A 15,990-nucleotide genomic window follows, 5' to 3' on the forward strand; every position below is an offset into this window, starting at 1 on the left:
GCAGTGATTGGACGGTTCCCCCATCCGAAGAAAGTACTAAAACAAATCCTCACCGGCCAGATAAACAAACAATGCCACACAGCCCCTCAGTCAACTCACCCGGGACCCAGCAGCCTATTAAAAGAACCTGTAAATCCCATTAGGGATTAGAAGCGGCTTTGCACCTCCACCCGTACCTTTACACCCGCTGCCTGTGATAAGATTAACCCACAACCCCCTCCGCCGCTACGCGATCTTCAATCCCCGGATAATCTGCGGCTCCAGCGCGGCGAAGGCGGACTTTGGCCGCGCCCTCGCGGCAGCACCGAGGACGACGAGTTCAACCCCGCGCCCCCGGTGATCTGGCGCTAATTCAGATAAGCGTCCACGTCGAGGTGACTCTGGGGTCGCGTCCGCCTCACGCTTCTTGGAATTAACTGAGGACGTGTGACCGGCCGTCAGGTTCGCTTTGACTCTAGACGTCTTCCACTTGCTATTTCTCTCGCTTTCTCTCTCTCCCACCCTTACTCAAGCCAGAGAGCCCAGCTCAATGAAAACAAATAAGTTCCAACAGCAAAGCCGTTTAAATAACGCAATATCAATATCAATAGCATTGCAAACAGCATCCTAAGTATCTCTGTTTTTACCGGCATGTTGACCTTAGAACTTGTTGAATTTTAGGTAGTTTAAAATGCACTTCCTTCTTAGAAAAGCACATGGAAACAATTACGATTACTGAAAGACTTTGAGAGATGAGGAAAGATGGAGGAAAGATTAACTGTGTAAATAACAAAAAGCTTCCAAGTGAACAGAGAGGCAACTTAGGAAAAAACACTGCAGGGAAAAAGTCAAAGAAATGCTTACACAGAAAGACCAAATCTTTTGCCAAGTTATCAGGAAATGGCCCACATTTGCCTTTGCTAACTATCACTCTCTCTCTCTCTCTCTCTCTCTCAATACTTCTCCATTTCTCTCTGCTTTCCCTTCCCTTCTTTGTCAAAAGCCTGGTTCCCTTTTCTCTCTCCCCGTAGCCTCCCTCATTGGCGTGGCTCTTACCTGTGGGTAGTGATGCTCAGTGTCTGAGTGAGGTAGGGGAAGGGGGCCCGTGTCTTTTATAGTCCGGCCGGTGGTGGGGTGGGTTTGGGGCGGGGGAGCAGGCTCCGGCGGGGGCGGGGGTGAACGGGTGCCGTCGTGGAGGTGGACCTCAGCCTTTCGCTGTCCCACTGGAGGAGATGGGTTCAAGGGTCACAAGGGATCTGAGGTTGGGTAAAGTGTCAGCAGAACAGCGCAAGCAAATGGAGGAGTGAACCAGGGCAGGTGTTCGCAATACTGTGCATCCTTATCTGACTCTCTCGTCCTCAGTTTCCTTGTTTTATCGATCACTTTCTCAAAAGTACCTAGACAAAAAAGTTCAGGTCAAAAGATGTGCCCATCATTCATACTTTCTGTACTCTTTTCCTGTACATGTTTCTGGAAGCACTTTAGGTCCTACATGACATATAATTCAGCCCAAAGACTCTTAAGCACTACATTTCCCAGATTTCCTCATTTATCTGTGAGAGTAATGATGTAAGTATCAATGGATTTCTGAATGTTTTCCTTAGTTAGAGCTGAAAGATGGATTTGAAACTAAAATGTGCAGAGCTGTAGTCTTAGGAAGTTTTTTAAAACAATTTTGTCTTACCTCTTGGAGTAACTGTATATTCTAATATTATGTTCATGTGCTATACTTCATGCACTTGTATTGGAAATACATATAATATGTAACAAATGCAGGAGTCACATTGAAGTTCCTGTGGAAATGATGGAATTTGATACTCTTCTCAACCCAGCAGCACTGTTTCAGTGTAATGCAAAAATGTTTTACACCTCAGTCACCTCGCAAAAAGAGAACAGGAAGCAGGGATCATTCACGCCTGAGCAGAGTTAACACTTTCAGCATCATTACAAGACATGAAAGAACTGTTCCACCTAGGACCTGAGGAACACTGGGCATGGGGGGGTGGGGGGTGGGAGAAGGAGCCCCTGCATGCACAACTCCCCCCTCCTCCTCCTCGGGTACAATGTCTCACAGCATTGTGAGAATGTTGTGCTATCTGCATTTCTGAACAGGAAGTCACTGTCTGTGTGTGTGTGTGAGTGAACTTTATTCTTGTTTGTTTAACTTCAAGGAGTCTTTACACAGCGACTGCTTTAGATACAAAACAACTGTGTACAAAAGTGTAAAAAGTTACAGTGTAAAAGCAATACAGCAATATATATAAATCCACATGTACACATAATTTCATATAAACACACCACCAATAAATATGCCTCTCAATTTGTTTAAATTCAAAGACAACGACTTGTATCTTTAATAAACATTTGAAACAGTGCATTTGGACATCCAAAAAACATCTGTGTGAATTACATCTCACGTAGCCAAACGTGCTGAAACCAGCAGGGTCCCAAATGCAATCAGCTTTGCTTAGGAGCTTGATTGGGTTTTTTTTTTTAATGCAGTTTGATTGATTTAGAAAAGTGAATTGATTCTGGCAGGCCCCCTCTCTGCTCTCTCAGTGTTTGATGTCTGCGGAACATTTACCTGGCCTTTGATACAGAGCCCTGTGATGGAGCCATTGACCCAGGGTGAGCCAAGATATGGTTTACATGGCTTGATTAAGATCTCTGACAAGAGCATAACAGAGCAAAGGGCCAACAAGCAATAAACATGCGATGAGGAAACATTAATAGAACACTGTGTCGCTAACGCTCTCCACAGACCCTGACCAACCCTACTGACTCTTCAGTGCGTTCCAGCAAAATAAGGCTAAATGGGGGGCTTTGGACTCTATGCGTATGGACTCAGAGTAGATGTTTATTTTATTTTGTGTCTGAATTTTCTGTGTTCCCATTCTCTTACTGGAATGCAAAGGATTCAAAGCTACATTCCTAGCTTAGCTTGCAGCCGCTGGATGCATTTGAGCACGGTCCAGATAATGGCAGAGTCACCTTCGAACTCTTCGAATAATTACTGAACAGATGTGCCCCCACCTCCACCTGTGGCATCCGTGGTATTACAATCTCTGATCGATCATTAACCTCTCAAATATTTGCATTATCTTCATTCCTCCAACAGTGCATTTTTCTAGACAAGTTTCAGAATGGATTCAGTTTACTGTCCCTGTTGCACAGATGGTGCATTGATTGGCTGCATATCTCAAACCCAACAGAAAATCAGTGAATGATATTGTGCTGCTCAAAGAATGCTCAATTAACATGAACACATCTCTCGGTTACATTCTCCAGCTGAAAAGACACAGAGGAAATCGTGTAATAATATCACAATGTGTGTTGCAACTACCTGAAATTAGCAGTAACCCTGACAACAAAATCCACAGGTATCTGAACTGTGAAATACTCAATGTTCCTTAATTCGAACGCAGTTATACTTGTTTTAAAAAAATGTTCTTGAAAGTAAAAATAACAATCGTCTGTCTTCCCACTTGGCCAGATGTGCCTCTCATTTTTAAGCTTCCCCTGAGGTGAGAGAAACCAACGGCCTGCAGCGATTCTGTGGCGCCCAGACGCGTCCGAAACGACTGCTCTCTCAGCGCGGTTTCTCCGCTCTTTCTGCGTTCACTCTTTCTCCCCCTCGTTCCTTTTGCCATTTCACTTTCATCTTTTCGTCTCCTGCCCCCCTTCCATTGTTTCCCTCGTCTCTTGTCCTCACCCCTGCTGGGAGCATCAAAACGCTTCCTGTTTTTCACGTGTAGCCTACCAACAGGCTGCCGGCTCCTTGCGTCACTCAAGGTGGCCGATGCCTGAACACTTTATATACGTATTCATCTGAGACCTGGCAGGAAACATTATTCAGTATTTCTATTTTTTTTTGACATAATACAAGTGTCTTGGATGACATGTTGAAAAACATGTTGCAGTGAAAATATATTTTTAAAAATGATTTATTTTATTTTTATTGAATGTCCCTTGTTGGTTTCGGCACAGTAGAACATGCGGTTCTTGAGATGAAGACCACAGACTCATGTCCCGTACAGGGGATAGCAATGAATTCCATGGTTTTTATATTCTTTTACTAACTGTAATCATCTTAACTGTCCAGAATCATTGAATTGTATACATTAAAATCTTTTGATAGAAGCCAAGCTCAATTTTGTAATATTGACAATGCAAAACTTATCTTTAGAGTTTATATTAAAAAAGTGACTACACTAGTGCATGTTATTTTTAGTAGTGTAGTGTTAATTGTATCATCTATTGCAGGATTTAAGAGTGTGGTAATTACATATGCTTTCATCACTTATGAGAGAACAATCAAATTCAGACCTATATCCATAATGCACTTTTCACAAACCTCTCAGATAAGTCAACACATTTGCTTTTATTTGACAACACAAATTACAATGTTGTATAAAGAAAAAAAAATAGCAAGGCATATTAAATTTTCCCCCTCAAAACTAAGGACAATGGTTTCACAGATGACCAAATTAGCATTTTCCAACTATTTTGTTTTATGTATAGTACATGCAACTTGTAGATGCCAATGTCGTGTGATAAACAATCTGCACTTCAGTCTTTACTTATGTTAAATTGACACACCGCTACATATTAGATTAGCGGCTTTGTCCCTTCCTCTTTGAGATAAAAGTATCATATTTACATTCTGGCCCGATAGAGGCTGTCCTCAAGCACACTTTAAGGTAATAGTCACTGTTGCTTTTGTTTCACAGTGGTTATGTCTTTATTTTATATAAAATCAGTGAACATTTGCAATAGAAGGTGATGTCAGAGCTGTATTTTGAAGATCCAGGAAGCACCTTACAACCCAGTCAACTCAAAGCAGCAAAGCAAACATATTAAAGGAAATTATGAGAATATAAAGACAAGAGAAAAAAAAAAAAGTCTAAGTTAACCTAAGAAAACTCAAACTCAGACCAAAACTAAAGGGTTTTAAAATTGCCAACAGAATAAATTTAAACTCTAACTGGTTTTACATTTACCAGCAGTTTTCTTTTACATTTAGCATTAAAAAGTTTTTAAAAAACATTTCCCAACAATTTTTGATTTTACATTTACATATAATTGTATACCAGTAAAAAGTTTCTAAGGCAATTGTTGAGTATCACCAAATTTAAATCTACCAGCTTCAACTTATGTTATTTCACCTTATTTCAGCTTTATGAGTATAGAATGTTTGATTGTAGTTTATATCTGATGCTCCAACAAAGGTCTTGTGAGTAAAAGCTTAGTTTTAGAAAGGCTTGCAAATCGCAAATTCCACTGTGTTTCACACAGGTGAAAAGAAATTCTACATTCATAAATTACTGATTTCTTTCATCAAAAGAAACCACCATGTTAACCATCTTGGCCAAGCAGCACACCCACAATGTTGTGAGATCTTATGTGCATCCAAAGTTCGCTGATATTGTACATATGGTTGTGCACTTTCTTGAGAAATGTGGTGTCATCAAGTACTCAGCTGCCCAGGTACTTCACTGCACTAAGGTGACCTTCCAAGGAAGGCTGATAGTGTCTCAGAGATAGTTGCCAGGAAACCAAGGCTGGCAACCGAAAGGATTTATCTCCAGAAGAAATGTGTCACAGGGTGACACCTGGACCAACCTGCCACATCTAGCTGACTCTGACAAAACCCTTCTAAGAAAAAAATTATGCCTGCAAATGAAAGCAAATTACATTAAGTTACTGGCATTTAGCAGACATTGCTATCCAGGATGACTTGCTCAACAGCTGAATTTTTATATAGTGTCCATTTATACAGCTGGATATGTATACTGAAGCAATTCAGGTTAAGTGCCTTGCTTAAAGGTACAATAGTAGTGTCCTAGCTGGGAATCAAACCTGCAACCTCTTCCAGCCCAGTTCCCTATCCATTATACTACCCTGCCCTATCCATCTGGCTATTTTGCTCCACCTCATCTTGTTTCAGTCTTTCTGGCACCCCTGCAGAATTTCATAGAAAGCCCCAGGGTGTGCCAATTTCTGTTTCCGTGTCAAAAATCAGCAACACGTCTGGACCCAAGAGACCAGGTGAGCTGAGTCAGTTTGGCAGGCGAGCTCATGTAGGTAGCTCGCCAATAAGACTTTGTTGTTCCTGGAACAATTCAAAACAATTTGTTTGAGGAACGCTTCTCTCTTTCATCTTTCCCAATCAAACATTTTAATGATCCTGCACTTGCTTTTACTCCATGATTGGGAACTTTTAAATGGGATAGTGAACAGGAGTGTAAAAAGATACATATTTTTTTGTAATATTATTTATTAGAAATTGAATTCCCACCCACCAGGCTTAATTTCACGGTTCTGTGTTTTTGTTTGTTTGTTAAGATTGTGTGTGCTTTTCTGAAGAGTTCTGGTTTAATGCAGTGTTGTGCGGGTGGCCAGTTGTGTACTGCGAAGGTCTAGAAAGAACAAAAGGCCGATGACCGTAACCTTGGCCCAAGCCGGCCCCCAGACGCCCACACTTATACACTCACAAATTATACACAGGAACAAATAGACACCCACAATGCAACTGCTGCCATAACACAATGCTCCCAGAATCAATAAAGCTTGACGTACTGTTCAGTGATATGAAGATGCTACCTGTTAATTCTGTTTCTGCATTGTAAGTCACTCTGCATGAGGGCATTCGCTAAATCACTGAAATATAATGTTGGTGCATGTGGTGGAATTGGCAGGTGTTGTTAATATTCAAACCCAAATAGATTGCCCCAATGAATAGGGCAATCCATTTCGACAGAACCTTCATCGTCCACTAAACTGGCATACAATGCATAATTATGAATGTATTCTGTTCAATGTATTATTAACCTGTTTAAAGTATGAAAGTAAAGGCAACTGAAGGTAATGTTCCTACGTTCATATCATTATATCCAAATGAAAAACTAGGCTGCACAAGCTCAGCGGCACTTTAAATATAAGTGAATAGCCAAATCAGTTCAGTTGTGGAAATATCATTTGATCAATGTTTGTTCATATTAATCGAATCCTGCCAGGAACAATTACTGCCATATATGGAAACACCTGTGGCAAGCCTGAAATACTGTGGGAAAGCTGGTTTTGACTTGGACACACATATGAATTACCCGTTTGAAAACTGGTGCCGTGTGTCCACTGCTACCCCTCGACTTGGCAGAAGCCCAGTGGCAATGTGACGCTTTGCCTCTCAGAAATCTCAGCAGTGATTCTGGAGAACCAGGCTTCCTGCAGCAAGCAATCTTACAGCAGGTTGAGACCAAGAACACACACGTATACGGTAGAGCTATGTTTTAGACTGTCACATATCTGACCCAAGTCAAATTCCTTTTCAAGTATGATCTATATTAGACTGTCAATGCTTGCTATCTCACAACTGAATTGTACCTGGCCCTGGGTGTTCAAACATAAAGCACTCTGAGACACATGCACACATGCACAAACTGAAGAGCCAGACTCTTGAAGAGTGGCCTATGATGCAGGAAAAACACCCCCCACTTAAATGCAAAGAAGTCCAATCAGTGCCATCCCACACGGGTCACATCCAGAGAACTGGACCAGAGCAGGAACTGAATACCACGTACAAGTGCGGTCAAACCGACATTCAAATTGGTCCACGTTCATTGCCGTTTGCACATTAGGGTGAAAATAACTTCAATAGCCAGTCAGATCTATGCCGGATAATCATGAAAGTCATAGCTAAAACATAGCTGAACATAACTTAAAAAACCCCATCTGAAAAAGAGACACATATACGTAAATACACAAAGAGTGATGGGGTGATAGGAGGACTACAGATGGAACCAGAGAGGTTAGTGGGTCTAACTTGTGTTGGCAAGTCAGACGTACCAGAGTAAACACAACAGTACACTAGTGCAAACAAACACCCACATGAGAGGACTGGACAGCTATCTGTGCAAAAGTTTTTGGTCTGCAATACTGGTGAATAATGGCTGAACACAGGCACTAGTAGGTCTCCACATAGACCTTTCCCATAGCCCGCCTGTGCTTGTTTCACGTGGCATTGGAATATTAACTCATAATTCATGTAAATGTCATAATTTTGGTATTAATGTCATAATTTTGGTATTTCACCTTCAAATTAGAACGTCCAAATATTTTTCCCCAACATAATTTGGTCAGTGACTCTTGGCAACCAATAAAAAACATTGCACAGGTTACCTTGGTTACAAATCACCCTGGAAACTGGATTCCTCTTTGCTTACTCTTTAAATTGCAAGGCTTTGTCCGTGGTATGCGAGGAACACAGAAGATCCAACTTAAAGACAAAAATGTGCTCGACTGACCTGCCTTTTGTCCAAGCACGGCAAGTTTTCTGCCGACTGCAAATCTACATGCATTAGGCTGCTTGACAGGTTAAAGGCATATGAAGCACAGACCCACAGCAGCTGGCCAGAATAATAATGTGCCAATATCCACGGAAGTGCTAGCATGTCTCGTGCTTAGTGTTGAAAAGTGATGTAATCAAACAGATAACCTGCAAATATTTAGCAAATGATGTGCAAAGTCGTGCAACATACCTTAATTAATTGTGCTGTCGATCCTACAAAAATGGCAGCTTGCAGTCTCAATGCCAGGAAGCAGACCTCAGTCCAGAAAGCATACTGAGAGAGTGGTGTTGATCATGGGGAAAAACTAAATTCAAGTGCGATCAAAGAAGGCGCCTCTGATCCCATACTGTGGCCTGACTGAAATGCAGGTGAGAAAAACTTTTTGGAAAAAATGTTGACCCTACGTATGGCTTACATCAAACTTGAAACTACTTGCCAATTTCATTAATGTTAGAGGACTGTTCACAGATGCATTTGCCATGTCTCATGACGAATGTGTACCGTTTTGTAGAGGGGATTGCTCTGCTGTTGATCATGTGGTAATGAGAAATACTATATTTATTCAGTTTTTCTAGCGGTAAGTTTGCACTCAAAAATTTGTCAGGCAAATCAGACGACTGTGCACCACTGCCCTGCTGAAGGACGACCACCCTTGCTGGGTCTCCCGAAAACACTTGTAGATTTTTTTAAAAAAAAGTAAATACCAATCTATTGTTATTTAGCGTGGATAAATTGCAAACTGCAAGCCAGGTGAAACTGGGCCATCCATTCACTCCGACAAGATGTAAATGTAAATTTGGCGCCCAACGTGGGGCTGAGCATGTCCAGTTCCCACCCCATCTTGGAATGGTCCAACTGTCTGCAGCCGCATCTGCGTACCTGCGCAAACCCCACTGCCGATTGGGGAGAAAGGAGACACCCACGCTTCTCCTCCGAACCACGCGGAGCTGCCAGCTGCTTCTTTTCACACTGCAGACCACAGCTGACCTCACATAGACTGGAGTCGGAAAAAAAAGGCCTTCCATACGCGGCTTTCACGTGCAGTCCACGTGCGCCCTGAGGACCAGCAGGGGTCGCTAGAGAGCGATGAACAGGGACACCGGTGATCCTATGCTGACCCTACCTATACGATGCAGGAACCATAAGCAATAAAACTATCTTTCAGCCTCTTTTTGATTGAACAAATCTAGTTTTATTAATATACAACACTGTACATTTGATGAAAACTGTCTTATAAAAATACAGTAAAAACTCACAAATAGCTCAATGTATCTACACAGGACACACAGAAACGGTGGCTTACTCACATTACCAACATTGAAACTGAGTGTCTGGAAGTACTTTTAACCAGCGGTGACTTTCCCCCTCATGTTATTCAAGAAATATTTGACCAGGCAGGCCCACTGACACATATTTCAAGAGACCTGGGCCAAAATAGCAGCAATATTTATGCGTAACCAACATTTTACTGAGAGCTTTCAAATCAGCGAACGTATACAATTCCGTGACTTACTCTTTTGGGTAACAAGAAAGCAAATAAATCATAATGTTAAAGAATGTTTTTGATAATGCTGAATTGACATGAAACATTGAGAAAGAAATAAAAGCAATACAATTTGTTTTCTTCCTCGGTGGTATCGGTTTATCTCTTAGGGAAACTGTTGTAACATTTTGAAGTTACAACATTAATTTTTGCCAGTGGTCTTGAATCAGCACCCGAAGTCACACAAGGTCACTGTCCGGGATGCTGACAGGTGATTGGATCCTAGCCGAATGAGGAAGTGAAGTCACAGGTCCCTGAACGGTGCATGTCAGAGGGGCATGATTGCTAACTCACAGGAGGACGGACCACCAGCACAAGCGCCTACCCGGGAATGGCACTGGCGATGCCCGCCCCCAGTGAACAGAGGGCTGGGCACCTGCACGAACGCAGAGCCACACCCGAGAAACCGGCAGCCCTGGGGGGAACACCGGCGTCCGTGCCGACATGAGGAAGTTCCCTCTTCACATGCAACACACAAACAGACACGTGTCTACTCTTCTTTGCGCCTTCCCCCGTTTTCAGTAATGGTACACCTTTATCTGGTTATTCTCATCCAGGCTGAGTTGGACCAGTCCACTCAGGGAAGGGGGGTTCCGGTAGCGGGTGAGGAGGGGTCTGAGCAGTGAATGTTAAAGAAGTACAGAATTTGGGGTGAAACTGTGCAAGAGAGAGCCTATGCAGGCACTACAGATAAACTCAGGATAAAATAAATAAAGGAAAATGCGTCCAAACATGATATGTTTCAGTCGTAGTTGGTCATGGTGGCTCTTTGAAAAGAAGGATTTTGGTCAACTCAAAGAAGACATTGGAAAAATGAAACCACGATTTGGACCTACAGGGAGGCGAACTCAGCGTCGTGCCTTTTGCTCTTAAAACACAGTAACTCTTGTCTGCCCTCTGGTGGTCATAATGTGATGTGATAAACCGCATGTCAGGATTAGGTGTAGTGTTTTTACAGTAATGCGCCATGCAGAGGAACACGTGAGGCAGGATACACGCTGGACTCCTTCCTGCGGCTCTCCAGCCACCGCTTGGTCTCCTCGATACGGGCCTGCAGGCACTGGCCGTCCACCTCCGCGGAAACGGGCTGCTTGGAGCACAGACTGCGCGCACACACATACATACATACACACACACACGAACACACGCACAGACATGCACACGCACACACACGCGCAGACAAGGACACGCACACGCACGCACACACACACAAACACACGCACATGGACACGGACACACACGCACACACGAGTCAGCACTGCCATTATCAGAAACATTACTATGACAAATGCAATGAGGTTCAGGTTTCAACACTGTAAGAAGGTTCCAAGCCTGGCAGTTTAGAAATGATCGGTGGCCTTACCTGGCTGGAGTGTATGCAGAGTATGCCGAGTGACTGCCTGTGGAGGGAAATCCATTTGTGTCCACAGCTCCTGCTGAGACAAGCACAGAGATTCAGCCAAGAGTGGAAAAACACTGTCACTAGACTGTCTACTGGACACATTCACAACTGCAGTAAACACACCCACCAGCAACACTGACAGACACATTCACAACTGCAGTAAACACACCCACCAGCAACACTGACAGACACATTCACAACTGCAGTAAACACACCCACCAGCAACACTGACAGACACATTCACAACTGCAGTAAACACACCCACCAGCAATACTGACAGACACATTCACAACTGCAGTAAACACACCCACCAGCAACACTGACAGACACATTCACAACTGCAGTAAACACACCCACCAGCAACACTGACAGACACATTCACAACTGCAGTAAACACACCCACCAGCAACACTGACAGACACATTCACAACTGCAGTACACACACCCACCAGCAACACCGACAGACACATTCACAACTGCAGTAAACGCATCCACCAGCAACAGCAACTGGATCTACAGCCCTCCACTGGGTCTGAGGCTTCAAAAGCTTAGTCAAACCACTGACCTCCTGTTTCAAATCCTGAGCAGCTACAAGCTCAGTCACTAACCAACTCTGGAGCAGAAGAGAGTAGTGTGGTTCTTTAAAGCTGAAAGTGAACAGGCAATATGCATGCGCTAGTTTACTCATGTTGTTTTTTGTCAGTGTGACACCTCAGGGCTGATTTCTGGATTACGGCGAAACGCAAGAGGGACATCATTCTACAGCCAGAGTTTAAAAGTTAAAAACATTTAGTAACACATGCTGAGCATTTTTTTAGTGTAAACTTAGTGAATGCAGTATTTCTACATGCTGCATTTGGTCCCTGTAATACACAAGCTATAAATGGACTGCATTTATCTGAAGCGCTTTACAACTGATGCTTCTAATTCACCCATTCACACACACACACTCGCACGCCAACGGTGAAAGGCTGCCATGAAGGTACCAATCAGCTCATGTCTTGCTCAGGGACACTTCGACATGGCCAGGGCGGGGATCAAACTGGCAACCCTCCGACTGCCAGACAACCGCTCTTACCTCCTGAGCTATGTCGCCCCACATCGTTTTTTTTTACTTTAACAGCATAGGTGCCTGCCAGACGCCAGGACACATTTTTTTTAATTTGAAGTGTGACTCATTTTTGCTTCCATACAGAATAAGGACGGTGGTTTTGTCGGTTAAAAAAAAAGCTTGTGTTAAACCAGATCAAGCTGTCACGGAAAACTTTGTGATTTCATTTTTTATTTTCCAACAAACTGTCAGGGTTGTTCCAATCGTTTTGACATTGTCTTATCCTGTTTCGTGATCATTCTGTGAATCAATTTTGTATGTGTCAATCATTCCAACATCAAAAAGAAGTATAAAAAGTTCTGTGCACAACTGACTGAAACCAGGCACCAGTTCTCCAGAGTTATTTTAGCTCCGTATGGAGCCTTGAGACTCAGAGAGCGAGCCGGCTAACTCAGCTCGTAGGGCTGGGGCCCGAAGGCCGGTAACACCATGGCACCGGTTCCCATACGACCGGCCCCTGCTGGACCGAATCGCAACGCAGATTTCTGCGCCTTATTTGGGGGTCACCCGCCTTCGCTAGCTAACGCTGTACACTCGCTCTGTTGACTCAGCGACAGCTGGTACTGTTAGCAAGCCAGCTAATGCTAAACACGGTCAAAATGCTAAAAGAGAAATGGTTTATTAGTATAATTTATAAGTGTAAAGTACAATTTATACAATTATTGCTTTTGCAATAAAAATGATGTTTTTAACGTTGTCGTTTGCTCTTTATTTTAAAGAAGACATTGGTTCAGGCACCATTTAGGCACTGGCACCGTTTTAAAAGTTCCGTTTTAGCATTGATATCGGCCAAATCTAAAAGATAGTCGTTTCTACCCGTTAGCCTGAAGGAGAGAGGGGGAGGGGGAGAGAGAGGGGCCCCTGACTCACCGGGAAAGAGCCTCGCCCACCGGCCGCCCAGCGCGTCCCCCAGCCCCCGCGACAGGGAGCCGCTGCTGGGAGGGGCCCATGCGGAGGAGGGGGCGGGGCCGGGGGCGGGGGGGCGGGACAGGGGGAAGGAGAGGGGGCCGTAGGGAGGCAGGGCAGGCCCCTGCCTGTGGGCCAGGGTGCCCAGGGCCCCCAGCACGCTGTTGAGCTGGCCCGAGATGTGCTGCAGGGAGTCGGCCAGCTGCTGCACTTTGGCCGGGACCGTGGGGAGGGGACCTGCGGAAGGGGGAGGGGCAGAGATTTAGAGTCTGCATAACACAGGGAACATAAACACAAACTCTCCAGCTTCCTCCTCATCATTTAGACCTTGGCTTCTTTTTCTCCCAAATTTGGAATCTCTAACACCCACCGGTGAGCCAAAGACTGATTCACACTCTGAATACACAGTCATACAGGAGAACCAGGGACTGATTTACACTCTGAATACACACAGTCATACAGGAGAACCAGGGACTGATTTACACTCTGAATACACACAGTCATACAGGAGAACCAGGGACTGATTTACACTCTGAATACACACAGTCATACAGGAGAACCAGGGACTGATTTACACTCTGAATACACACAGTCATACAGGAGAACCAGGGACTGATTTACACTCTGAATACACACAGTCATACAGGAGAACCAGGGACTGATTTACACTCTGAATACACACAGTCATACAGGAGAACCAGGGACTGATTTACACTCTGAATACACACAGTCATACAGGAGAACCAGGGACTGATTTACACTCTGAATACACACAGTCATACAGGAGAACCAGGGACTGATTTACACTCTGAATACACACAGTCATACAGGAGAACCAGGGACTGATTTACACTCTGAATACACACAGTCATACAGGAGAACCAGGGACTGATTTACACTCTGAATACACACAGTCATACAGGAGAACCAGGGACTGATTTACACTCTGAATACACACAGTCATACAGGAGAACCAGGGACTGATTTACACTCTGAATACACACAGTCATACAGGAGAACCAGGGACTGATTTACACTCTGAATACACACAGTCATACAGGAGAACCAGGGACTGATTTATACTCTGAATACACACAGTCATACAGGAGAACCAGTGAATATGTTGCACCTTCCAGGTCATGCTGTACTACAAGAGAGAGCTAGCACCAATTAAAGGCGTCATCTCCCACAGACAGCAAGAGGTAGCCTATGGGCGCCTAGCACACCAGGACCTAGCCTGTACTCAGAGTGAGCACCTACACATGCAGAGCAGTTCTGAAGTGATATCAGACAACAGTCTTTTTTTTTTTTAAGCAAGCTGCCCTCAAGGTCTTCATTTTTATACATAGTGAGCTCATTGTGGAGCCCAAGTCCCAATCAGTGTGTGGCAGTGTCTGTGGACCACAGAGCCCAAGGGCCTCTCTCTCACTCTCACTCGCTCGCTCTCACTCACTCTTACGCTCACTCTCTCACTCACTCACCAGCGCCGTCCAGGGCGTCGATGCTGCTCAGCTCTGATTCGCTGCCCTCGAAGGTCACTCTCCTGCCAGCCGTCTCTCGAATGCCGTCATCATCAGAGAGCTGCAGAGAGACCAGGGTGTTGACAGCTCTCATCTCCGAGGCACTCGTCTATATTACTACTGAAGCTCAGGCTGCGAGAACTGTGTTGAGTAGGGTGCAGAGTGGTGTGTGTGTTGAGTAGGGGTGTTGGGTACAGTGTGTGTTGAGTACCTCCTCCTGCAGGGAGGTCTCCAGCTGGTTGAGTCTCTCCTCTTTCCTGCGCAGGAGTGTCTGGCCCCTCTGCACTGTGGCCCTGAGCTGCTCCAGGTGACTGGCCTCCTGAGAGAGGGGGGGAGAGGGAGAGAGCGAGAGAGAGAGAGAGAGAGAGAGAGAGAGAGAGAGAGCGAGAGCGAGAGAGACAGAGAGAGAGAGAGGGATGGGGGAGGGCACAGTGATGCAGACATACTGAGGGATGAGTGATATCACTCCAAGAGAAAACTGCAGTGGACGCCTTAAATGTCCATGCCGCTGGTTTATCACAGAGGGAATTGGGTTTTAAGAACGAACAAAGCCAGACTTTAACTTTTAATAACACCTTTATGAATGAAGCTAATCGTGAGCCCACAGTATCTCAGCGCTGCTACCTGCTGGAGGTTCCTGAACAGGTCCTGAGTGATTGTGTCCCTGCTGGGGTCCTGAGCCCAGCTGGTGCGGGCTGCCCGCAGCGCTGCCTGTCTCTCAGACAGACTGCCGCTCTGCCTCTCCAGGAAGCGACGGGCCTTCTGCAGGGACACGCCCTCCGAGGAGAGGTACTGCCGCACGCTGAGGGGGAGCAGAGGAGGGGTGAGGGCGGGAAGTAACGCGCAAGCGCGCGCACGCGCACACATGCACACACACACACACACACACACGAGCACACACACGCGTGCACATGCACACACACACACACGCACGAGCACACACGCACGCGCGCGCACACACACACGCGTGCACACACAAGCGCGCGCACACACACGCGTGCACACACAAGCGCACGCACGCACACACACACACACACACACACGCACGAGCGCACACACACGCGCATGCACACACACACGCACGAGCACACACACGCGCACGCACACGCGCACACACACACACACACACGCGGTCTCACACACGCACACGCGCACACACACACACGGTCCCACACACGCGG

General features: G+C 45.1%; 1 protein-coding gene across 4 annotated transcripts in view; it reads right to left on the reverse strand.

The window, feature by feature from the left end:
• Positions 1–9,496: 9,496 nt before the first annotated feature.
• The window catches only part of LOC135235872 (centrosomal protein of 164 kDa-like), a 22,592-nt gene continuing 16,098 nt past the window's right edge, over positions 9,497–15,990 (reverse strand). For 3 of the 4 annotated variants that reach the window (XM_064301825.1, XM_064301823.1, XM_064301826.1), the window contains 7 exons: positions 15,434–15,611; positions 15,021–15,128; positions 14,771–14,870; positions 13,254–13,526; positions 11,234–11,306; positions 10,866–10,973; positions 9,497–10,485 (listed from right to left, as the gene is read on the reverse strand). In XM_064301825.1, coding sequence (XP_064157895.1) covers positions 10,389–10,485; positions 10,866–10,973; positions 11,234–11,306; positions 13,254–13,526; positions 14,771–14,870; positions 15,021–15,128; positions 15,434–15,611 — 937 coding nt within the window. In that variant the 3' untranslated portion in view covers positions 9,497–10,388. The remainder of the gene's footprint in view (positions 10,486–10,865; positions 10,974–11,233; positions 11,307–13,253; positions 13,527–14,770; positions 14,871–15,020; positions 15,129–15,433; positions 15,612–15,990) is intronic. The other variant, XM_064301824.1, reaches the window with a different exon arrangement.

Source organism: Anguilla rostrata, chromosome 12, assembly GCF_018555375.3.
Source record: "Anguilla rostrata isolate EN2019 chromosome 12, ASM1855537v3, whole genome shotgun sequence".
Classification (NCBI taxonomy): Eukaryota; Metazoa; Chordata; class Actinopteri; order Anguilliformes; family Anguillidae; genus Anguilla; species Anguilla rostrata.